This window comes from Ylistrum balloti, unplaced genomic scaffold, assembly GCF_031769215.1.
Source record: "Ylistrum balloti isolate Yb309-2 unplaced genomic scaffold, AGI_CSIRO_Ybal_v1 Utg370508, whole genome shotgun sequence".
NCBI lineage: Eukaryota > Metazoa > Mollusca > Bivalvia > Pectinida > Pectinidae > Ylistrum > Ylistrum balloti.
The window spans coordinates 17,829-42,351 of NW_026782328.1; the positions used below are offsets into that span (position 1 = coordinate 17,829).

Consider the following 24,523-nt stretch of genomic DNA (forward strand, 5'->3'; position numbering starts at 1 on the left):
TCCCGTCCTCCCGCTTCCCACACTGGTCCTCGATCCCGGCATGGTTATCAAATCTAAATATCTTATTCCTAAATCGTGCAGGTAAGAATCGTGCAGGTAAGGTACAGTACTAATATATACACACAATACTAGTGCGCGCGAACAGTCGTCACTCCCAGTTGTCAGTCCATTGTTCTATATGTCTTTTCCTAAAACATCTTTTTCCAAAGACTTTCACAGAAAAGGTAATAAAAATTGGCTTCACCGATACTTCACACTACTGCATGCCAAAAATGAACATCTCCTGTTTTTGGAAATATAGCCAAATTAGACGAAATCACAGAGCCCAAACGCACTCCGACTGACCAGGTCCAGGCGACCTTGACCTTCCCCAAACATAATACTTATAGAAGTTTCAAAGAGAAACATATCCAAATTTCTTAAAAATAAGTTTAGACTTCCATGTAATAATAAGTATATGCAAATCGAAAGTGGAAGTGTCTTCAGATGTAGGCATGGTCTGAACTTAAAAACGAAGTTTTGTATGATTCAGTTATTCAGCATTTGCGTGTATGTATCCCAGTCGGAATTTACGTTAATTTTATAGATATGGGTTACTCTTGTGTGTTTTTAGTACAATATTCTGACATCGTATAAATAACATGGGTATCCCCTTACACGCAGAAACCTAGTTTATCACGTCACATAATGTGCAATACCATGTCAACACAAGGTCAAGGTGACAATTAAATGTTAGGTAAGTATTTAAATTTTATATAATAGTGTAAGTTTACAAGATAACATCGTTATCTGTAAGTGTGATTATAAAAAGAAGATACGTGTACTTCAGATATTTGTGATAGATTTTGTACGTCACGTGGACGTAAACTCTCGTCAACTTCTGACTAGTTAACAAATTGTCTTATCACTCTTAAACATCAATTTATCTAAAGGTCTTATTATGTATTGCTACAGGAAATTATAAGTGGAGGTAACGACAATGTAGTTAAGTATATCAACGTACTGAATATGTAAGCCAGTGCTCATCCATGTGTTTTCTGTAGTTATTTTCATCATTCGTAAAATTAGACTTAGGAAATATCAGACTGAAAACCGACTTCGGATGTTCTTTCTCTTATGTATCTGACGTCAAAATTGATGATAAAATATTCGTGTTGTACAACATAGTGAATAGTGATGAAAACCTTCCAATACTTTCACATGTGCCCTCAATGTCGAAAAAATAGGTTCAGCCGGGATTAATAACAATACAAACGTGAAATCGAAAGTTAAACGGGCACATGTGTGTAGATATGTAGGATGAGTAGAAATGCTGGTTGTTTGAACTTTCAACATTTGAAAATGCAGATACAAACAGGGACAAAGAAGACAACATACTTAAAAATACGAATAATATGCAATACACACACATGTGACCTATTACATAATCTTACTTATTTAGATTCTTCCATACTTACTACAAATTATATTTAGATACAAACATTTAGTTGATTAAGACTGTCTAAAATTAGAGTAGAAACACTTCCATTGGGTGGTAGAGCCAGTCGTGATAATATAATTTAATATAATATTAAAAATAATATAGATTAAAACACGAAGATAAGTTTTCATAACTTTAACATGTGCTATATGAGAATATTCACTCAATAACTAATGGATGATACACATCAAACTTCAGATTTTGCATATTTCATCGTCAAAGTTTGGATAGATTCTTATAATAAATTGAGGCGAGCCAATGTATTTCGTATACATTGGTTCGTAACAGGAATTGAACTAAATTTCTACAGGATAACTTGAATTGCTGCATTTACAGTTTTCATTCTTAGATGCTAATAGTAAACGTTACATTTTGGATGACGTTTTGGGTGGTAACAGTTATATAACAGAACTGAGGTAACATTTTTAAGACATTAGAAGTGAGTACACATTGATTTACAATATGTAATGTAAAAAAAACTATTCTGCATAAACTGGTAAAGAAGACAACGTTAGAAGAGTCTTTTTTCAAGTTAACTCATGTATATATAGTTCCTTATGTAGCATGTACATGTAGGTACTGAAAGTAAATATAAAACACACTCAGATCTATATGTACCTCAGTAGCTCTAAACAATGTAAGATATTTGCTGACTACAGTAATGTAGAGTATTGGATTTTATATATACACATCAATGAATTTGTTATTCAGATTTTTTTAAAACTTGATTTCGGTTAATTTCTGCAAATCAAGAACACGTTTGCTACAAAATGTAACCCTACATTATATGTAGATTAAGTGTATTGATATGTGATATAATTGTATACTAATCATATCAGGTGTCTGATATGATTTTTTAAGAAACAAGGCTTTAGTATACACTAATGATATAGCTTTAGAGAGAGCTTCGTTGATGCATAGTTTGTTCACTTGTGTGTTTGAACTTATAGATCCGGCTTAGGTGAACTATCTGAAGGCACTGGATCACCAATAGCATCATCGAAAGTGGTGGTGTCTTAAAGTACATAATATTCTTTAAAAAATGATGGACCTGCGGGGATGTAGGTCTATTTTTCTATATTGCCTATAAACAGCAAATATGAATATGACCATGACTATGAATTTAACTGAGAGTCGTGTGGCTCGAGACCAAATATAGATAAAAACCACGAATATGATGACCATTAATATCCTCACCACTGTGTTAACAAGGGTTTGACTAAATGTGAGATTATGTTTCAAAACCATAATATCAATTATCAGTTCATAATTGACTGGTAAATATTAACAGTGTGTTAAACCTTATTCGCTTTGCAATTTTAATGGTACTAACAATAAGTTTTGTCCATATTAAATGTTGTTAAAACATTTTGGTGGATCTAAAGCTATGATGTGGGGGTCTACTTTCAAAATCGGCTATAAATAAATACAATGAATATTGATATTCGTCTAGCTTTCCGATAGATATAAGTTATCCTGACCATTGTGATAACAAGAATTCGTCTATACATGTGCATGGATACCTATATACATAAACATGTCTACTGATAACTGTGTGTAAACGTACTATCAGCTCATATTTGACTAGTATATGTTAACGATTTGTAATATTTTTTTCTCTCTAATTTTTTTATTTCCATTAGCAATTCATACAGTACAATGTATTACAGATATTTGTATTTCCCACTCACAACACTTGTCTTTATCATAATACCTATTACACATAATATTTCAGTACCTGGTACAGAAATATGATTTATATATATATATATATATTTTCATATATCATTACTTCAGGGCACATGTGTAAAAACACATTTAATTTGCTCTGAAACAGAATCAGCACCTAGGATATAACATAGTTGACAAACATTTATAACTGTATTTTTAATGCATGTAACAACTGATAGAATCTGAAATCTTCTCTATTTGTCCTTATTATCATATCTATTCTGTCTCTCAACTCATTTCTTATCTTACCAATTAGAGATAGTGGATTTTGTATTTCATTTTCAAATTTCTTTGAATTTCTGGCCTTCCAGATTAACCACTTAGAATGAAAAAATTACAATGTTACAGAGTTTGTTGATGTTCTCTGGATATTCTGATATACCAAAAATCCTTTCTTTATCAGTTAAAACTATATACTGATAATCTACTGAAACATTAAAGAGACACTCATTCAATAACCTTTCAATTTGTAGCCATACCTCTTCACTCAATCTGCACTCACTAAAAAGATGTTGTTGTGTTTCTTGTTCTTCCTTACAAAAATTACAAAGACCATTTGATTTCTTCATTTCTTTCAATTTGTGTTCAGTGGTTATAATTCTGTGTATACTTCTCCACTGAAAATCTTTTACTTTTTTTTCTAGTCTACTGCTGTTTAATGAATGCCAAACTGCTTTCCACTCTAGATTGTAGTCTGTATCCCATTTCTGAATAGATTTTATCTGATTTGCTGTTTGAAACAATACATTTTTAATAGCTTTATTAAATAGTTTATTTAGTGCCAGCAAATTTTTACCATAAATGAAATATAAATCTTCTGTAATTTTGAATTTAACTCTATTGTTTCCATTGTTATTTTGTAGCATATTTTTCCATTCCAAAGAGAAGGCTTTTCTTATAGTTGTATACTCTGATATCCAATTATTCTTTAATCTTAATTTTTTAAGTAATTCTCCTGATGTAATAAAGTCATGCTGTTCCGTATCCCAAATATCTTGAACCTTGGTAATCCCACTACTTGCCCACCCTTTATAAAATATAGGACTGTTTTTAAATAGTAGATTGTGGTTTCCAAATAAGTTCTGGTTGAGTACATCATCTGAAGTGGAAATAGAAGTGGTTCTCAGCAACTTTTGCCAATAGAACAGCCCTTCTAAATATATTTCTGAGATTTTGCTAATTTCTAAATTCTTAATGTTACTACATCTGCATAAAAAATAATTTGCATGATATACTGCATCATATTTTTGCAACATATTTTTCTCAATTATGTTCCAAGATTGGATATCACAGTGAATAAGACGGTATATTAATTTAATTCTGTTTATTGCAATAATGACATCTAGGTCTACCATGTTCAAGCCTCCTTCTTTCTTTTCTAGATAAACAGCTTCTTTTGAAACTTTGTTTATTTTACTTCCCCACAGAAATTCATAGATTAATATATTTATTCTACGCTTATATTCATTTGGTATTGTGTTTTGTGCTAATTCATATGTCAACTGTGAACACAACAGTGACTTAATTATAAGGGTTTTTCCTTCTAGTGTCAAATGTCTTGGTCTCCATGTTTTAATTATGCTTTCTATTTTTTTTATTTTATTTTCCCATACCCGTTTTTTATCTATATTGTACCCCATATAAATTCCTAGAACTTTAATGTTGTCTGTCACCCATGATATCTCCATGTAGTTTGGAGGTCGTTGCTTCCAACTACCAATATACATACCTTTTGTTTTCTTCTTATTGATACGTGCGCCTGAAGCTTTCTCGTAGCATTCAAGTACTTTAAAAAGATATTTAATGCAATTTTCTTTACTTAAAAATAGTTGAGAGTCGTCCGCGAACATGCTAATTTTAGTTTGTAACTTTACATCATTGACTATTGGTAGATCGATTCCAGTTATATTATTATCTTTCCTTATTGAACATGCCATTGCCTCTGCCTGAATAATATATAATATTGGTGCTAAAGGGCACCCTTGTTTTACTGAACGCGATATTTTGAAGAATTTAGACAAGTGTCCATTTGTTAGAATACAACTTTTTGAAAATTTATAGGTCATATTTATATATTCTCTCATTGATTTTCCAAAATTGAACTTCTCTAGACATTTTTCTAACCAACCCCATTCCACTCTATCAAACGCTTTTTGTTGATCTAAGAAGATAATAATACCTCCCTTCTGCTCCATATCTGTGTAATCGACAATATCAGTTAATAATCGTATTGATTCTTCTATATTCCTGCCTTTAATAAACCCTCTCTGATCGCTATGTATAATATTTTGTAGTAATGGTTTTATTCTTTCTGCTATTAACTTGGCTATAATCTTATAATCAGTGTTAAGAAGGGTGATCGGTCGCCAGTTTGATATATCTTCCCTCTCCCCTTGCTTATACATTAATCTAATTATTCCTCTGTACTGAGAAGAAGACAAAACTTTAGAATTAAAAATTTCCACTATTACTTCAGTCAGTTGCTTTTTGATCATATGCCAAAAGAGTTGATAGAATTCAGAAATTATCCCATCACTCCCCGGTGCCTTACTTTTTTTCAGAGTTTTAATGACTTTTAAAATTTCTTCTTCAGTAGGAATTTTATCACAATCTAGTTTTTCTGCTTCTGTTAATCTTGCATCTACATTCATTAAAAGCTTCTCTGCTTCCTGTTCATTCCATCCCTCTGAAGTAAACAGTTTCTGATAAAATTTAACTTGTTCCTCCAGAATTTTTTCTATATCTGAACTGTAGAGACCGTTTTCACATTTCACTGTAGTCCATTGTTTATTTTGAGCCCTAGATTTTTCTAAATTAAAAAAGTAATTAGTAGATCTTTCACCTTCCTCATACCATTGCACTCTTGATCGAACTCTAGCTGCTTCTGCGAGACTATTGTAATAAGATTGAATTTCTGCTGAGATATTAAACAATTCTGTTTCATCAAACTCCTTATCTGTGTCTTTTCTTCTGTGTATATCTACTAATTTTGATTCTAACTTTTTTATATGATTTTTGGGTTTATTTATGATATGACTGCTCATTATACTTAATTCCTGTACTTTGATTTTAGTTAATTCCCACCATTGAATTTTACTCTCATACTCATTTATATTATCTTTCCATTTTTCCCAAAAGTTCTTAAACAAATCTTTGAATATTTCAGATTTAATTATTTATGAATTCATTTTCCAATATCCTTTTCCTATTTCTACTTCACTGAAGTTAAAAATTATTACCGGTGAGCCATAATGGTCATTCTCAGTAAAGGGACATAACTCTATATTAGAATATGTTACTAAATAATCTATTGATTTACTAGTTAAAAAATAATCAATTCTGGATTGTTTCCTGCCTCTTTTGAAAGTGTATGATTTAATTCCTGGGTGCCTACGTCTCCAAATATCTTCAACATCTATAGATTTGATCAGCTCTTTCAATTCATCCTGACCTGTCTCAGTCATTGAGGTGCAATTTTTCCTGTCTGATTTTATATTTTGTATGCAATTAAAATCCCCACCTACTATATGTTTGGTATTACTGAAAGGTACATCACTAAGTTTTTCACTCATATTTTTGAAAAAGTCTATTTTATCCTGTTCTTCATTGGGTGCGTACACATTTGTCAACCAGAAAACTTCAGTTTCAATTTTAATCTTTAGACAAATAAATCTTCCATTCACATCTGTAAGGCTTTCCATAGTCTTAATATTTAACCCTTTCCTTATGAAAATAGCAACTCCCCATGATGATGAATTGCCATTTGCCCAATAGGTTTTTCCATTCCACTCTTTGTCCCACTTAAATTGTACTTTATTATCCTCACAGTGTGTTTCTTGTAAAAAAGCAATATCCATTTTTTGGGTTGTTAACCAGAAAAAAATATTTCTCTGTTTTGCATTGTTATTCAACCCATTTACATTCATAGAAATGATTTTTAGATACATTGATGAGAATTTTTTTTTTTTTTTTTAGGAACTATTTACATAAGTAGATAACACCCTAAATCAGTCACATCAGACTAATATAAAAACTATATGAGAGTTTGTAGGATACTTCCCTCTTATGAGAATTCATCATCTACTCTTCCCTGTTTTGAGACTCCACTTTGGGGACTCATGGATGTTGCACTAATGCTCCTCTTTTTGGTCTGTTTCACAGTCTGTACATGGTCGAGAATCATCCTGGTCAGGACACTCGCCCCATGGGGGCTGATGTGAATGCCAGTAGGGTCATTTTGGTCATAACAGGCTCTAACAATTGTACCTTTGTTGGTAAAGCCTTTTTCAAGTTCCATATAGTAGTGGTTTGTTCGTTTACACAGAGTTTTCACAAAACTATTTACACTGGTAATCACATGATTTATTTTGTCACTCTGAACACTTTTCCCTCGCTTAGGCAGGATGCTACACAGTGTAATCCTTGACCTTGGAAAATGAAATCTTATTTTCTCCACTGCTGTAGTAAAATTAATGGTGATATTGTCAATGCTATTGCTTGAATTCTTGGTAACATCATTGGTTCCAAGATGGACCACCACATCCTCCACCACTGTACTGTTAATAGACGGGTCCTGTTCACAAAGTTGTAGAAGTTCTTCTACTTTGCCAACTGTAGCCCCTGATTTGGAGATGTAATAGGGTTAAGTTTTATGTAATTTTGGCCGCTGTTGTCTAGCGTCGCGTCGTTGGGATTTTCGCGCCGTCTGTGATCGTTATAAATGTATGTATATATGTTGCGTCTATATGTCCAGTTTGCCCGTGTGACGTAGTGTGTCTATATATGTCCAGTTATTGTCTCGTTTTCGTTCTTTGGTCTTTGTCTGTATTTGGCGGGTTTTTAGTGGACAAAGGGGACATTGACTACTACAGACGATTGAAACCTCCGTCCGGCTTACGAACACATTTGTCCCGTAAATTTAATCATCTAGATCTACGATCCAATGATATCAGTCATTTGCCTACGATCGAGCCCTATGTTACTTTAGGACCCTTAACCCATTGTTGGGGGTCTTTAGGGTTTTACCTAATAAATGGCTGGAACCGGATATGGTGTTCGCCCTCATTATTCTTGAAATAACCACCAAATTTACAGTGGCGCCCATGTAGGGACTCGACAGTAAGATGAAGGGATGAGACAGCCTACCGTGATGCAGAATTTCTGATCCGGACAGTTCCATTCTTTTACTTCTGATTGTACTACGCACCATAAGTGTTCCGGTTTACCCTACTTCCGGTTTCCAACACGTGAGTGACAAAGTGACAACGTTGGTATTTCGGTGAAGTAAAGACAGTAATGTTTTACAGTATTAATACCCAGTGGTTGTGTCGTATGTTCAGGTAACTGTTTCTCTGCTTCGCTATGATTATTATGCCTTGATTGAACTTTACCTGTGTTTGATACGGTCCGGTACACCCGATAACGATAGACTGACAGATTTCACCTGTTCACTATCATTACAGTGATCAGATTTGTCTTCGCATATGGACTTCTGTGTTCCTTATGTATTCCCGATTCCAGAAGCTGATACATGTTGTGACATTATTTCTACCTGCTTTTGAGGATTTCACTCAACATGCTGAACTGTTTAATTTATTTACTTGGAATGCTCCTGTTGTGAAGGAAACCATAGGCATTATTTTCTTCAGATAGACTGAAATTAAACTTTACTGATTTTTATTATTTTGCTACTTCCGGTTTTGGATTCTTTCTTCCGGAACTTTATTGACATTGGTTATCAGACTGTATTGAGTAAGATTATTGTATTTTCTTGTATTTAATAATCTGATATTGAAATTTCATAGTAATTATTGGATTTATTTATTTATTTATTGCATTGCATTGTATGATTTAATGTGAATGTGTGTATTTTGCTGAATTTAGTGTTTTGGTACTTATTTATTTCTTTCATTGCTAGAATTTATTTATTTATTTGTTTAGTTATTTATTTTCCACCCTGGTTTTGGTATTTATTTTGACATGGAGGTTTTTGACATGGTTTTTGACATTTACTGACTGATGAATGTTTATTTACCTTGTGCTCAAAGTGTTTTTCATGTTTTGGTGTCCTTATTTGTTTTGTCATTCTGCCGTATACTTTATAGCCTTACCGTATCATTTCGCGTTGTTGCGTTTAAATTTCGCTGATTTTCGTGCATAGTTTTCACTTGAGCCTGCTGTACTGTATTGCATTCCATTCATACGCTTGTTTTGTGTTCAATTCTTTTCAATTTGGTACTGTTTTGTATACACATGTATTTTCATTCCAGATTTGGACTGTTTCACCATTAATTTGCAGGGGTTTGGACTTCACATTTATATTTCAGGTGTTGATCTATAGATATTTGAACTGTATCTTGTACTTTACTTGTTTGTTTTCAGGAACTCTGGTCTTCTTTTTCTTTGTACTATTTCTTTAATTTTGTGCCTAAGTATTCTTTATACATGTACTTCTGTTACTTTGGACTTTTGATTTTCTGCTTGACACCATTTATAACCATGGATAGTGACCAGTTAGAGAAGATAAAAGATGTGTTTGCAGAGATGGGAGTTACTCCGAAATGTGATTCTGCTGAAGAGTTCAAGAACTGGATGTTAGACTACATGTCATCAACAGGAGCCATCTCAAAGTCAGGGAAGGATGTTAAACCAAAGGAACCTATTGCTGGAGGACCATCCAAACAGCATGTGTTTACTCAGCCTCCACGCCTACCATTCTTTAGTGGTGATCCTACATCTAAGGGAGAAGTTCCTTATGAGCTCTGGAAATATGATGCTGACTGTCTACTGCGAGATGAGACCATCCCCAAGGAAACAGCTTTACGTGTCATCAGAAGTTCTTTGAGGGGAAATGCAGGGATGATTGCTATGAGACTTGGCCCCAAAGCATCAGTTGGTGATTTACTTGCCCATCTGGAAACCAACTACGGTGTTGTTGATGATCACGAGGCTCTTCTTGGGAAATTTTTCAGCGCACACCAACAGGAAGGAGAGGATGTTGCCTCCTGGGGTTGCAGACTGGAAGATCTTTTGATGAAGGTGTCAAGATGCGAGATGTTGTCTCAATCAAAGAGGAATGATATGCTTCATAGTCGCATATGGAAAGGACTCTTACCCAAGTTGAAGGAAAGATCAGCAACAAAGTATGAGCTTACTAAAGACTACAACGAGCTGAAAGTGGAACTTAGGAAATTGGAATCTGAAATGAAGATGGAAGGTACAGGGGCCAGTGCCAAGTCAGCCACTACAAAGATGATAGATGCCAGTGTTACAGAAGATAGTCGACTGGATAAGTTAGAAGGAAAGATTAAGCAGCTTTCTGCGGATGTCAAGTCATGGAAATCGAGTGCACATCAACAGAAGAAGCCTCATAAGTCACAGGAATACCAACAGTATCAACAGCCTACTAAGAAGAGAGAACACAAGGAGCGTGGTGATACCTTGAACAGGAGTGATACTGATGATTCCTCCAATGAACCTCAGTGCTGGCGTTGTGGACAGTATGGACACATACAGCTAGGATGCAAGGTCAGACTTGATCATCAACGTAGAGGTCAGTTCAACAACCGAGGTCGTCATTTAAACGGAAAAGGACCTGTGGGAAGGGGACGGCCATAGGTTTCATATTACAGTCTCCTACAGATACAGAAGATCAAGTTCAACTTGTTGGTTCTTCAAACGAAGTGGACATTCTTATAGCCGGACATAAGGTCACTTCATTACTGGACACTGGTTCTACTGTATCAACAGTTGGAGAATCATTTTATAATATGCATTTGTCACACTTGCCTATACAACCATTGGACTGTATTTTAAATGTTGAATGTGCAGGTGGTAATCCACTACCCTATCATGGATTTATTGAAGTTAGTGTTGAGTTGCCAGGACTATCAGGTACTAATGTGCAGGACTGTATTCTTTTAGTTGTTCCTGACAGTGATTACAACAGCAAAGTACCAGTTTTGTTAGGCACAAATGTTTTGACTGTGCTTATGGACAAGTGTCGTGAACATAACGGAGCAAGATTTCTACAGAGTGCAGATTTGTTTACGCCTTGGTTTTTGGCTTTCAGATGTCTTTCTCTAAGGGAAAAGGAACTCAATCGGAGGAATTTTTGCCTTGGTGTCCTGAGATGTGCCGAGGATAAGGTCATCAATATTAAGCCTAATACGCAGGTGAAGGTGAAGACTTACTCCGATAGAGAATTACCTTACCATCCCACTTGTGCGATAATCCAGCCAGCCACAGACTGTGTTACCTCAGAAGGTTTGGATATTACTCCTGGATTGATCTCCTACCATTACCAAGGAAATAGGAATGTGGAGGTGGAGCTTGCTAACACTACCAGTTGGTGTTTATCTGTGTCGCCAAAGGCTTTACTGTGTGAGATTACACCAGTTACCATTCTGGATAAGGATGACCAGACAGATGAAGTAGAGGAGATAGAAAAGTTGATGGAGAAGATTGAGATTGATGAAGATTTTCTCTCAGCTACAGAAATTGAGGAGGGGAGACAACTCATCATGTCCTTTAAGGATATCTTCTCCAAGAATGATAAGGATATTGGATTTTCCAATGCAGTTAGGCACAGGATAGACATGCATGATTCAACGCCTATCAAGCAACGACACAGAAGGATACCCCCATCAATGTACGAGGAAGTAAAGAACCATCTCCATACTCTTCTGGACATAGGGATCATCCGTCCGTCACACAGCCCGTGGTCTTCGCCAGTTGTTCTAGCCAAGAAAAAGAACGGAGAACTACGTATGTGTGTTGACTTCAGAGAAATTAACAAGAGGACGATACGTGATTCTTATGCTTTGCCCAGAATTGAGGATATTCTTGAGTGTTTGTCTGGAGCAAGATACTTCACAGTCCTGGATATGAAGTCAGGCTACCATCAGGTTGAGGTTGATGACTGTCATAAGGAACGTACAGCTTTTACAGTTGGGCCCCTTGGTTTTTATGAATATACCAGGATGCCATTTGGCCTGTCGAACGCTCCCGCAACATACCAGCGGTTAATGGAGGAATGCCTAGGGGACCTTCATCTCAACATCTGCCTGATTTACTTGGACGATCTCATTATCTTTTCAAACACTTTTGAGGAACATATTCGCCGATTGGAAAAGGTACTTCAGAGATTAAGAAAGTGCGGTTTGAAGTTGTCTCCGAAGAAATGTAAGTTTTTCCAAAGGAGAGCAGTGTACCTTGGACATATGATTTCTGAGGAGGGAATTTCACCAGATCCAAGCAAGATCGAGAAGGTACTGAACTGGCCAGAGCCCACTACTCCAGAGGAAGTCCGTGCCTTTTTGGGCTTTGCAGGGTATTATCGGAAGTTCCTCAAGGACTTCGCTAAGATTGCTAAACCCTTGAACGAGCTGTTACCTGCTTGTGCCAAGATTGGAGGAAAGAAGAACAAGACAAAGAAGAACTCGGATTCCGACTGGAAATGGGGTCAAGCTGAGATGCAAGCCTTTCAGAAGCTTAAGGACTGTTTGTCAACACCACCAGTACTTGGATATGCTCAGCCAAACCAGCCATTTGAACTCCATACTGATGCATGTGGACAGGGATTAGGAGCCGTCTTATATCAACATCAGGGTGACAGTCTCCGCGCAATCAGCTTCGCAAGTAGAGGACTCTCCAAATCAGAACGGAACTACCCCGCCCACAAATTAGAGTTCCTTGCGCTTAAATGGGCTGTTACTGAGAAATTTAACGATTATCTCTATGGACAACGATTTACGGTTTTCACGGACAACAACCCTTTAACATATGTCTTGACGTCAGCGAAGTTGGATGCAACTGGACACAGATGGGTTTCTGCGTTAGCTGCTTTTGATTTCGACATTCGCTATCGGCCAGGAAAAAGCAATGCTGATGCAGATGCACTTTCCAGGCTTCCGATGACCATGGATTCTGTCCGTGCAGTTAGCCAGTCCATCACTTCTTCGCTGTCTTTTGTGGAAAGTCTTTGTTCACCTGCGCAAGTTGCTGATGCCCTTGATGATCCTTGCGTTGGTGATTTAGAGAAGATGACATCAAAGGATTGGAGAAGAGTCCAACGACAAGATGTGTTGTTGCGTCCATGGATGCAGTTAGTATCCAAGTACAGGAAACCGAATCGTCGAGATTTTCCTGCGACTAAAGAGAATTCCCAGATGTTCAAGATTGCTGACAGCTTGACGATGCGTCGTGGCGTTCTGTTTAAGGAGGTTAATAGAGATGGTGTATACCACTACCAGCTAGTTTTACCCTCGGCCTACATCAAGAAAGCCTTGAAAGGACTCCATGATGACATAGGACATCCTGGGAGGGACAGGGTATTATCTCTACTACGTGACAGATTCTACTGGCCCAACATGACGAAGGATGTAGAGGAGTGGGTCAACGAGTGTCCACGCTGTATCCGAGCTAAGACTTCGAGGAATGAGCGAGCACCCTTGGTTGAGATACACACTTCTCATCCGCTTGAGTTAGTGTGCATGGATTTTCTGTCTCTGGAACCATGTAAAGGAGGATTTGCCAACGTCCTTGTTGTCACAGACCATTTTACAAAGTACGCGCAGGCATTTCCAACTCGAGACCAAACTGCGAAGACAACAGCTGCTACCCTTTACAACAATTTCATCATTCACTATGGTATTCCAAGACACCTACATTCTGATCAAGGCCCAAACTTTGAAAGTGAAGTTATATCGGAACTTTGTGATCTTCTCGGGATGGAGAAATCACATACTACCCCCTACCATCCCATGGGAAATGGAATTACTGAGCGGTTTAATCGTACCCTCATCTCTATGCTTCGCACTCTGAAACCAGAAGAAAAGAAGGATTGGAAGGCATATATCCCATCTTTAGTCCACGCCTACAATTGCACCCGTCATGAGTCTACCTTGTACAGCTGGCAGTTCGGAGTCAGATGATGAAGAAGGCGATACGGCAGTACGGGATCCGGATGACGATCCAGGCTCTCCTGTGTCTGCCACTGGTCCGCCTGGTGACGACCAGTTCTCTACTGAGGAGGGAGGACCAGCAGATGATGCCAATAAAGACGTAAAACAAGATGATGTTCCGAAGTCAGACTCAGTAGTGTCATCTACTGGTGAACTTGGGCAGGATACAGTTGTCATCCCAACTGATGATGTCTTGGACCAAGACGAATCTCATACGAACGAGGAACATGTGTCAGAGCGTCCGGTGCCTCTTCCCCGAAGATCTACACGAATTTCCAGACCGCCACAATGGCAAACTTCGGGTGAATTTGTAATGGGAGGAGCAAAGAGTTCGCAAGTAAATGTTGCTTCGTGGAACCTTAAGGCAAAGCTTTTGGAAAACTTGGCAAAGGAAGGTGTGTTTTCCAGAATTAATCCAGATGCTACCACTGCTTTAATCAGAATCATTTGTGATATATAAGCCTTAAACGTCTTTTCTTATTTTGATATTTATGTTTACCTTTGACAGTTTGTAATTCATTTTATCAGTGATTGCGACATTTTCACTTTATGTTTGTCGTGAATTATATTTGCTTTTAATCTATTTCAGAATTGAATATTTAGTGATGTTAATATGTAGTATGTGAGCTATTCTCTTTGATAAGTATATCAACAAATGTTGACATGGTGTGAATTATCCTCGTATAATTTAGGTGACGAGGGCGTCCCTTTTCCTTAGCGGGGGGAGGATGTAATAGGGTTAAGTTTTATGTAATTTTGGCCGCTGTTGTCTAGCGTCGCGTCGTTGGGATTTTCGCGCCGTCTGTGATCGTTATAAATGTATGTATATATGTTGCGTCTATATGTCCAGTTTGCCCGTGTGACGTAGTGTGTCTATATATGTCCAGTTATTGTCTCGTTTTCGTTCTTTGGTCTTTGTCTGTATTTGGCGGGTTTTTAGTGGACAAAGGGGACATTGACTACTACAGACGATTGAAACCTCCGTCCGGCTTACGAACACATTTGTCCCGTAAATTTAATCATCTAGATCTCCGATCCAATGATATCAGTCATTTGCCTACGATCGAGCCCTATGTTACTTTAGGACCCTTAACCCATTGTTGGGGGTCTTTAGGGTTTTACCTAATAAATGGCTGGAACCGGATATGGTGTTCGCCCTCATTATTCTTGAAATAACCACCAAATTTACAGATACAATTTTCATGTTTGGATCTGATATATCCAACCGATTACAGTTGGAGGCACCAAGTATCACAGTTGTAATTCCTAGTATACTTCGAGTTTGTGACGACTCCTGTTGCAGAGTATCTATAGGTGTGAGGTCTACGTTCCTGATAGCGTTACTTGTTTCATGATAGTCACTGTTGTCAAAAGATCTCACCTTTGTGCTATTTTCCTCAGACTGCAGTTCATTGTGGCCAGGTGCTAGCTGACCTTTGTTTCTCAGGTCTGGCTCTGGGCAATCCCTTACTAGGTGAGAAGTGCTCTTACACCTGTGACACTGCCTTGGTATTGTTGGTTTATTGGGGCACCGAAAAAAGGGGTGATCTGTCCCCGAACAAAAACGACACACTGTCCTGTTATTATCCGCATATATCCTCACTGTATAATTCCCAAATTTTGTTTCATTTGGGATCACTGTTTTAGCATTAAGTAGTTGAATGTACCTAACTCCAGTTTCAATATCAGAGTCTTTGAGTGTTCCCCTCTTTAGACTCCCGGGTACTACCTCTCCAAACTGTAACATTAGTGTGTTAATAAATTGGTCACTTAATTCATATGGTGCGTCTTTGATTGTCACATTTGTTACATTCTTTTCCACATCTAAAACACGGAAGAATCGATTTCTCACATTAATTCCATTGATGATCATGTCTCTTTTCTTATCTTTGCTGGACAAAGTTACAATGCATTCAGAGTTTGCTGTTGTCAGCTGTATACACTTCACACATCCCCTACCTAGGACCTCTTCAATGCCTGCTAGTACTTCTTCATGGGTTATTCTATATAAATTCCTAGTGTAGAAATGTACACTGAATTCTCTGGAAACCCCTTGATTACTCATCCCCTCCTTCTCTCCTTAGGATAAGTGGCACTAATATTCAAGGTTTGCCAAAAATCAACCAGAAATTTTAGTGAAAAAAACACTAAAATTTGTATGAATTGTCTCTGCTGATTTTTTCCCTGTCTAGTGCCAACCAAGGGCAATAACCTACCTTACGATTTGTAATATTAATTGTAACATCAGTAAGCTTAGTGCCTTGTTTCTTCCACATTAATTGTTGCAAGAACTTTGATAGGATTAAAAGACTGGTCTGATTTGTTTAAGTTGAATCATTGTTTATTTCAATTGTTTATTTTCAAGCCATGCTAGGACAGTTCAGAATTGTCTCCGTGTTATAAACATCTTTATTTCATGGTGATTGTCAATAATTTCGGAAAAGTACATCATAGTCTGACCCTCCTACTAATGTTATAACTATTATTTTTTTGCTAGGAACGAGTTACATCGAGTAATACCATGGATTGTATAGAATGTAGAAAGGTTGGTATTGAAGACTATGATTCTGTTATGGCTATCCGGACGGACGTCTATGATGGGCTGGACTACCTACCTGCCCTATACCGGACAATCATGACCAATCACACTGGGTATGCCGTATTCGTGAATGAGATTATGGTTAGTAATGCATAGCAACAATTAATCAGTCAATCAGGCGCATGTATGACAAAACTTCTGATAAAATACTACATCAGTCTGATTTTAACATGGAACCCGTGGAAAATTTTAGTTAATTCCCATTGGGAAGATCCAGATCCAGCTTTTGATTTTTCCAAACTTTCTACAATTTGGCACTGTAAGATTTTCACATCAAACAAGCATCAGTTTATGCTACGATTTATATATACTTTTTAGCGATCTATTATTGTTTTCTTTATAGGTAGGGTTTGAATGCGTTTCTCTCATTGATGATGGAGAAACATTAATAGCACGTGCAGCACGCATCCGTAAAGAATACGTAGGTAGAGGGTTGGCCTATCATCTGAGAAACGCCATTACACGGGACAATGCAAATAAACCTAAGCTTATACGTTCGGTGTACACATCTGGAAACAAGACTCTCTTACAGAGAGTAGAGGAAGGAAGAGCTGAACTTGTATTACAGAAGGTGTGTTATTTAATTTAATGAAATAATCACATATGAAAAAATCATATCAAATATACATGTGTCAAGAAGAGAGCTTACAAAATTTCCGCCATTCTCATTTGCTCCAGTAAAACTAAAAATTGATTATCCCTGAGAAAAGTAATTGATTCCGTTGTTTCAAACAAATAAGCAACAGTTTTAATTCTTTTCAATTCGTATAGGCGATCCTGTTCTACAAAGGACTAATGTCAAATATCCTCCCTTCCCTGCCTACCGTTGATAACACCATAGTCAGGATCCTAACCAAGGAAGACCTAAAGAAATTGCTGTCATCCAAAACAGACACGGACAAACTGTTCCCACAAAGAAGAATAATAGTTGACTGGGTACCGTATCGTCTGTTGGCAACTAACGTTGATCACTTCTTCAACGAATTTTGTCACATTTTGGGCAGTGATTTGAAAGACGGCAAGTCAGAAGGGTTAGAATGCATTTCACTGGCTGTTGGGTACAGCGTACCTAATGGAATTCGATACAACGTTGAACTCTACGGCAACTTCACCGAAGAAATCCTGTCAATTCACATGGCGGAGCATCTCGGGAAGTGCTCAACATTTGGAAAAGAGAACATCAATTTATTGTTACATTATGAACATGGCACACATGATGCAGATGTTCTAACACAAACGATGCATCAATTCGGAATGAATGTATCCAACAACTTTCACTCAAAAGTGATGTATGGAATGGAAGAGCCTATGGTTCCACTATCGAAATATTGACTGACTTGCTATCCTTGACACATGTTTAATTAGATTATGTAATATATACATTCATTGTTCATTCAGCCGATGTCATATCCTTAAATTTGCTGAGGTCATTGTTATATGTATCAGGGTGATATAAAGTTATTACCACACGGTGTTACCAAATATACTTAGAACTCATATAAAAAATCAATGACATTTAAACTGAAACTGAATGAAAATCAATCCTCGTGTTTAGAGGCTAATATAGAAATGAACAGATTAAGAAAATTGATAAAAAGTGACTGTGTCCATCATTAACTGAAATATTGTTGGCACAGTCTTACTGCATGCATCATTTAACATGAAATAACTTGCATTCTGTTAGGAGGAAGGCATGGTCGAAAATGTTTACTACGCAGAAAATATAAAATTTCATCATCATTCTTCTATATCATATTTGCGTTATAATGTCACAAACTGTTAATATATTTAGGATGAGTTTACATTTCATTTTGGATTTTTTGAAACGAGTGTTAGCATCTATTTTTGTGAATGCAAAGATTAAAACTTAAAAATCTCATATGAAATAAAAATAAAGTTGATACTCTTTTCGTCACATAATTCAGAAAAATAGGAAGACAAAATCAAACGGAGCCTTTATTATGACTATATTAGAATTTTGAATAGCGCGCCCAATGAAAAATGTGCTATGGTTTAATACGCTAGTGACATAAACACAAAGAATTCACTGAAAAATATGCGGATTATGTGATTAAAAGAAAAAAATCGACAATATACCGGTCATAAAAGGTTAAAGCATTATAAGATTTTGTCAAAGCATGAAGTAAGTCAGACACTGGAATATTTCATTGTAATCTTTTCCTTCAACAATCTTGTGATTATTCCTGAACCAGAATTAATGGACTACGACATGAAAGGCGTGGGATATTGGAGGCGCCGCCTATATTGGTAACAGTATTTTTTAATGCACTCGATGTATCTCCTCTGTCGACACCATGCACAAATATAATCAAGGGGACAACTGTGACATGTGACAACTGTGGCCGGGATCCCACTGAAACACACAAAAATATCTGGGATCAGTATATCTCGGTATATTATTATAAATCACAATGTGACCCGTATCGCTCGACTGGATTGGTTCGGCTGAAACTACTTTATTGGTACTGAGGGATAAGAAATTTATAAAATATCTATTTCATTTACATGATCCTGCCCCTCAAGTTAGGTGACCAATATATACAAAACTGGTTCTCTCTCTGCATTTACAATTCTTGTGATCGAACATAGTAAAAACACTTTTATCCCAACATTGAAAGCATGATTTCAAAGCGCACCCACCCCTTTGCCAAAATGGGGGTCAAACCCACTATTTATACAAAATTGAGTTATCGTTACCTTCGGTCAATTGGGGAACAAACAAGACCACCGTTTGTTCAAAGTTGGTTCCATTTCGCCTAAAAATTATCCAAACCAGATTTGGTTCAAGCCCATCTGTCCTAAGTAAGGGGTGATTATTCCCCTTCGTACAAAAAATGCTTCGGACCAGGACCAATCCACGAATTCCCATCAATCGTTTAGAAGTAATTCAAAGTTTTTTTCATTAATTTCTTCTCATCCCCTACACACTTTTCGTTCGGCCCACACCCAATGATGCTTCTGACGAAATTGGTCAAAATCATGTCTAGCATCAATTTTGAAGAAAAAAAATAAAATGAACGACAAAAGGATAATGGACGTCCCGTTGGAATACACGAGACGAAATTAAAGCTTGACAAAGCAAAACAGAGAATTATTTTTTAAATGAAAGTTATATGTAAGCTATCATTACATTATTCCTGTATATTTGCTTAAATGATTTAGACCATGAAAATACGTTATCAGAACAGTTATATTGTGAAGTATTAAGTAATAAATAAATAACTCTCTCTAGGTAGCGGCAGATAACTCTCTCTGGGTAGAGAGAGTTATCTGCCGCTACCCAAGGCAAGTCGTGGAATTTTGCTCCGAGAAAATTTGTGAAATATCAACGATTACGCCTGAGTAATGTAGGTAATTTTTGCATAATTGAATTGTTAACTGCTTTAGTATCAAATTTGTGTAATCAAATTAACGGTAGTATTCCTAACTGAGTAGATATGTATTCCAATACAACTGATGTAAACAAGATATTGTCTGCACTGAGCGACATATTGACCCAAACCGGGCATGTGCAGGTAAGCGGACAATCACCGGAGCGTGACAACACTGCTCACACTGCTCGAGCGGGTACCTGGGAAGAGGTTATGAATGGTAAGTTCACGAAAGGTCAATTCCGATACAATACCGAATGAAATAATGCAGTCAAATGAAATACAATATCCGTATGGCTATGGTTCAGCAAAACCTGTTTCTAAAAGAGTCTGATGTTTTGGCTACAATGCTGTCAATAAATAATGGCTTAACCATATAGAGGTGTACAGGAGTTTGGGAAATGTGATTAGAGCTGAAATACGCTGGTATTGAACGTACTGGGAACGTGTGGAGGATATATCCCGACAAGGCTGACGATCGCGTTACACTCCTCAGTAGGGGTGTGACCGTTAGGGGTAAACACGTATTCCTGGTACCTGAAAATCCAAAGCAACCGAAACATGACCCTGATTATACAACTAGGATAAAAGTATCCAACATTCCGTTGTCGGTAGATGATCGTGTAATAATTGTTACACAGGGGACAGAATAGTTTTTACGAAAAAATCTCGAAAAAGATTTGCCCAAGACAATGCACATGGGAAGGTACTATGGGTCTATTTGGCACTATGGTCATCCGAGGGGACAACACAATGAGCAACAAAATGAAAAAATGTAAAAAGTGCTTTGAAGAAGGTCATGAACAAGCAAAATGTACCAATGACTGGAAATGTCTATATTGTAAAGAATATGGACATAAAAGGCAAGAGTGCACAAAAATACAGAACACGGAACATGCTAGCAGTGGCACGGAAGAGGAAACACAAAACGAAGAAACACAAAACGAAGAAGATTCACAGAACGAAGAAACACCAAATGAGGAAGGAGCAGAGGCAAAGGCGGGTGCAACCAGCACTAGAAGGAAGAGGAAAGTACGAAGGCAAAATGAAAAAGAGGAGGAAATAAAGACAAACAGCAGATTTAAACATTAGACAAATACATCAAGGCGGGAAACCGCGGTTTTGATACTTCGAAAAATCGTCGCAGGAGTCAATCGAAATCGCGAACACCCCCGTCCCCGTCAGACAAAGAAAATAAAAAACACAGACAAGTATGAACCATAAACAAACGTGCAAAATAAAGATATAGTACATATTCTTTCCTTAAATGCCCAAGGACTTAGGGATGAGGAAAGAGATTTCGTCTATAACAATGGATGAAACAACAAAAGTTTGACATTTGTCTGTTACAGGAAACACATTTTACACAAAATATACTAAATCAACTAAATAAGGATGACGGTAGATTGGTCTTATTAGATAATGAAATAGAAAACAAAATTCTAAGTATTGCTAATATTTACGTTTCAAATAATCAAAATGAGAGGAACGGTTTTTTAAAATCCGCGTTGAATGATATAAAAGAAAAAAAGCACTGGAATGATTATTGCTGGAGGCGATTCCAATGAAGTTTTAAAAGGTTATGATAGAAAAAGTACCTCTCAAGCTATAAAAAAAATAAAACTTACGGCCTTAAACAGCTTAAAAATCTTTAAGACTAGAGACATTTGGAGGGAGAAGAATAGACATAAAACACAGTATACGTGGAGACGTAATAGACAAGGAGAATCTAGTAGGATCGACTGCTTTGTAATTGAAAATACAATGAACAATTTAGTAAAATCATCGGACATTAGACCGGCACAAATTAGAAGTACTGATCATCAAGGTATATCTTTAGAATTATTTATGGGTAAAGATAAGGGTCCTGGAATATGGAAGCTAAACAACAGTATACTAGTGGATAAAGAGTATGAAAATCTAATTATTAAATGTATTCAAAATTCAAAACATTACTGTGAAGAGAATAACCGAAGTTGGCGGCAAACATGGGATTACTGCAAACTTATGATAAAAAACGAATCAATCAAATATAGCACATTAAAATCAGAAAAACAAAAATCAGACATATGCTTACTCGAAGAACGTCTGAGAACAGTAATTGAAGAAGGAGGAGAAAAAAAAACACGAAAATTTTTCAAAGTCTTGAAAAGAAAAGACAAACAACAAAAGTAATAAATGAACTTGAAAATGATAACGGAACTTTAATTCAAGATCCCGAAAAAATATTGAAAGAAATAAAAACATTTTATGAAAATTTCTACACGACTATTAAACAGCTAAATAATACCGAATCTAAATCTTGTGGTGGTAAACTAACAGAAAAGGAATGCAAACATGCACTAAATCATATGGGGAAAAAAAACCCGGTACAGATGGATTAACCTTATAATTTTATCAGGCGTGTTTAGAAACTAATAAAGAATTTAGTATTTAATTCATTAAATGAAGCTTATGACCATGGCGAACTTAGCGAATCTCAAAAAATATGGACTAGTTTCTCTGATTTATAAAAAAGGTAATGTTGCTAAATTAGAAAATTGGAGACCGATATCTCCACTAAACATTGATTATAAAATTGCCGCATACTCTTTAGCAGCAAGATTAAAATCAGTTATGCCAAAAATCGTTCACACGGATCAAAACGGATATATTAAAAACAGAATCATTGGCTATAATATTAGACAAATTCAAGACAATTGTCTATTCCGAGAAATTTGATATTGACAGTTGTTTACTATTTTTAGACTTTAAAAAAACTTTTGATACCATAGAATACAATTCTATGTACTCAAGTCTTCAAAAATTTGGTTTCGGAGTTTCGTTTATAAATTGGATAAAAACTTTTTATAATGATATTAAAGGATTTGTAAAAAAAATAATTGGATTACAGAAGAATATTCAATATCCCGTGGAATTAGGCAGGGCTGTCCGTTGTCTTGTTTGATTTTCGTAATAGCAGTAGAGATATTAGCAGCAAGAAGAAGAAACGAAAAGGATATTGACGGTTTTAAGATAAGCGGAAAAAGTTCGAAAATAGCACAATTGACTAATGATACAACTCTGTTCTTGAAACGAAAAGATATAAAACATGCAATTAGCGTTGTCGAAAAGTTTGGGGAATTATCTGGGTTACAATTAAACAAAAATAAGACAGAGGGAATGTGGTTAGGGTGCAAAAAGGGAAGGAACAACACTTAAGAAGGAATCACATTCAAAAAGGAAATCAAATCATTAGGAATATTCTTTGGAACTAATAAAAAGTCTGTAAGAATTTTAACTGGGGAAAGCAAAAACGTTTCAATTGATTAAATGTTGAAGAACTGGAAGAAAAGGAAATTAACTTTAACTGGCAAAACAGTTGTTATACAAACGTTATTGATACCAAAAATAACCTATATAGCAAATATGCAAGCTGTAGATAAAGAAAAGATACAAGAATTAGAAAAAAGTATCTTTGATTTCTTCTGGGACGGAAAAAAGAGATTACAAAGTTAATAGGGAAACAGTAATAGGAAAATACGAACAGGGAGGGCTTCAGTTACGAGACTTAGAGTCACATATCGACATTATTAGAATGAGATGTGTGAAAAGACTAACAGACGGATCTGAGGCAAATTGGAAACTGATTCCTAAAGAAATCTTCAGTAATTATGGATCCAACTGGTTAATTTTCAAAATGAATATGAAAAATATTAAAAACATACCGAATTTGAAAACTAGTGTGACTGACTTTTATCAACAACTGAAAATTGGTGGAGGCTCGAAAAAAGATCCTCAAAGTTTTGCAGACATAAGAAACGAAATTATATCGGGTAACAGACATTTACAATTCAAAGGGAAAGCGCTGATCAATAAGGGTTGGGTTGAAAGTGTTATAAGCAGAATAGCAGATGTGACAAATGATCAAGGTCTCATAGATGAAAATCTTATCTATAACAAACTAAAAGAAAAACGAAATTTGATAAGTGAAATAATAAAATTAAGAAAAGCTATACCAAACCAATGGAAAATATTGTTGAATAAGGAAGACTCAATAAAAACCTTGGTAAAAATATCAGACACATTATCTCTGTATGATAAAAGTCAGATAGATACATAACACTAGAAAACATATTAATAAAAGTCTTTACGAAAAGGTCTTACAAAAAAAATTGAGAAATATATATCTTGATGATCTTTCTTAGTTAAGGTTTCGAAGAATAATTTCTGTCAGTTGTTTTCAACAACTAAGTGGTTGTTTACAAGCCGTTGATGTTTTTTCTTTACAATATCTTTTTTCATTGTTGATAAATTATACTGGTGGACAAAATTGCACGCCAGTCTGTAATGTATGGCGACAACATTCTAGTATGTT

The 24,523-nt window shown here is 36.2% G+C and overlaps 2 protein-coding genes across 3 annotated transcripts; both read left to right on the forward strand.

Annotated features, from left to right (window-relative positions):
• The first annotated feature begins 1,775 nt into the window (after nucleotides 1–1,775).
• LOC132555636 (histidine N-acetyltransferase-like) lies at nucleotides 1,776–18,598 on the forward strand. 2 transcript variants are annotated; one of them, XM_060219984.1, is made up of 4 exons: nucleotides 1,776–1,919; nucleotides 16,673–16,855; nucleotides 17,118–17,345; nucleotides 17,546–18,598. In XM_060219984.1, exons 2-4 carry the CDS (start codon nucleotides 16,697–16,699, stop codon nucleotides 18,104–18,106), a joined length of 948 nt encoding a protein of 315 aa, XP_060075967.1. In that variant the 5' UTR covers nucleotides 1,776–1,919; nucleotides 16,673–16,696; the 3' UTR covers nucleotides 18,107–18,598. The 2 variants fall into 2 exon arrangements, with proteins under 2 accessions (XP_060075967.1, XP_060075968.1); XM_060219985.1 differs by having other exon boundaries at nucleotides 1,776–1,896.
• On the forward strand, nucleotides 9,710–10,828 carry LOC132555598 (uncharacterized). The gene has a single exon (XM_060219948.1). The coding sequence runs from the start codon at nucleotides 9,710–9,712 to the stop codon at nucleotides 10,826–10,828; it is 1,119 nt and encodes a 372-aa protein (XP_060075931.1).
• Nucleotides 18,599–24,523: the final 5,925 nt, after the last annotated feature.

Bases quoted from the DNA above. Each gene is read 5' to 3' on its own strand.
- LOC132555636 (XM_060219984.1), top strand. From the start codon at position 16,697: ATGGATTGTATAGAATGTAGAAAGGTTGGTATTGAAGACTATGATTCT. The intron at 16,856-17,117 runs GTTAGTAATGCA...TTTTCTTTATAG, and splicing joins TATTCGTGAATGAGATTATG to GTAGGGTTTGAATGCGTTTC. The intron at 17,346-17,545 runs GTGTGTTATTTA...CAATTCGTATAG, and splicing joins CTGAACTTGTATTACAGAAG to GCGATCCTGTTCTACAAAGG.
- LOC132555598 (XM_060219948.1), top strand. From the start codon at position 9,710: ATGGATAGTGACCAGTTAGAGAAGATAAAAGATGTGTTTGCAGAGATG.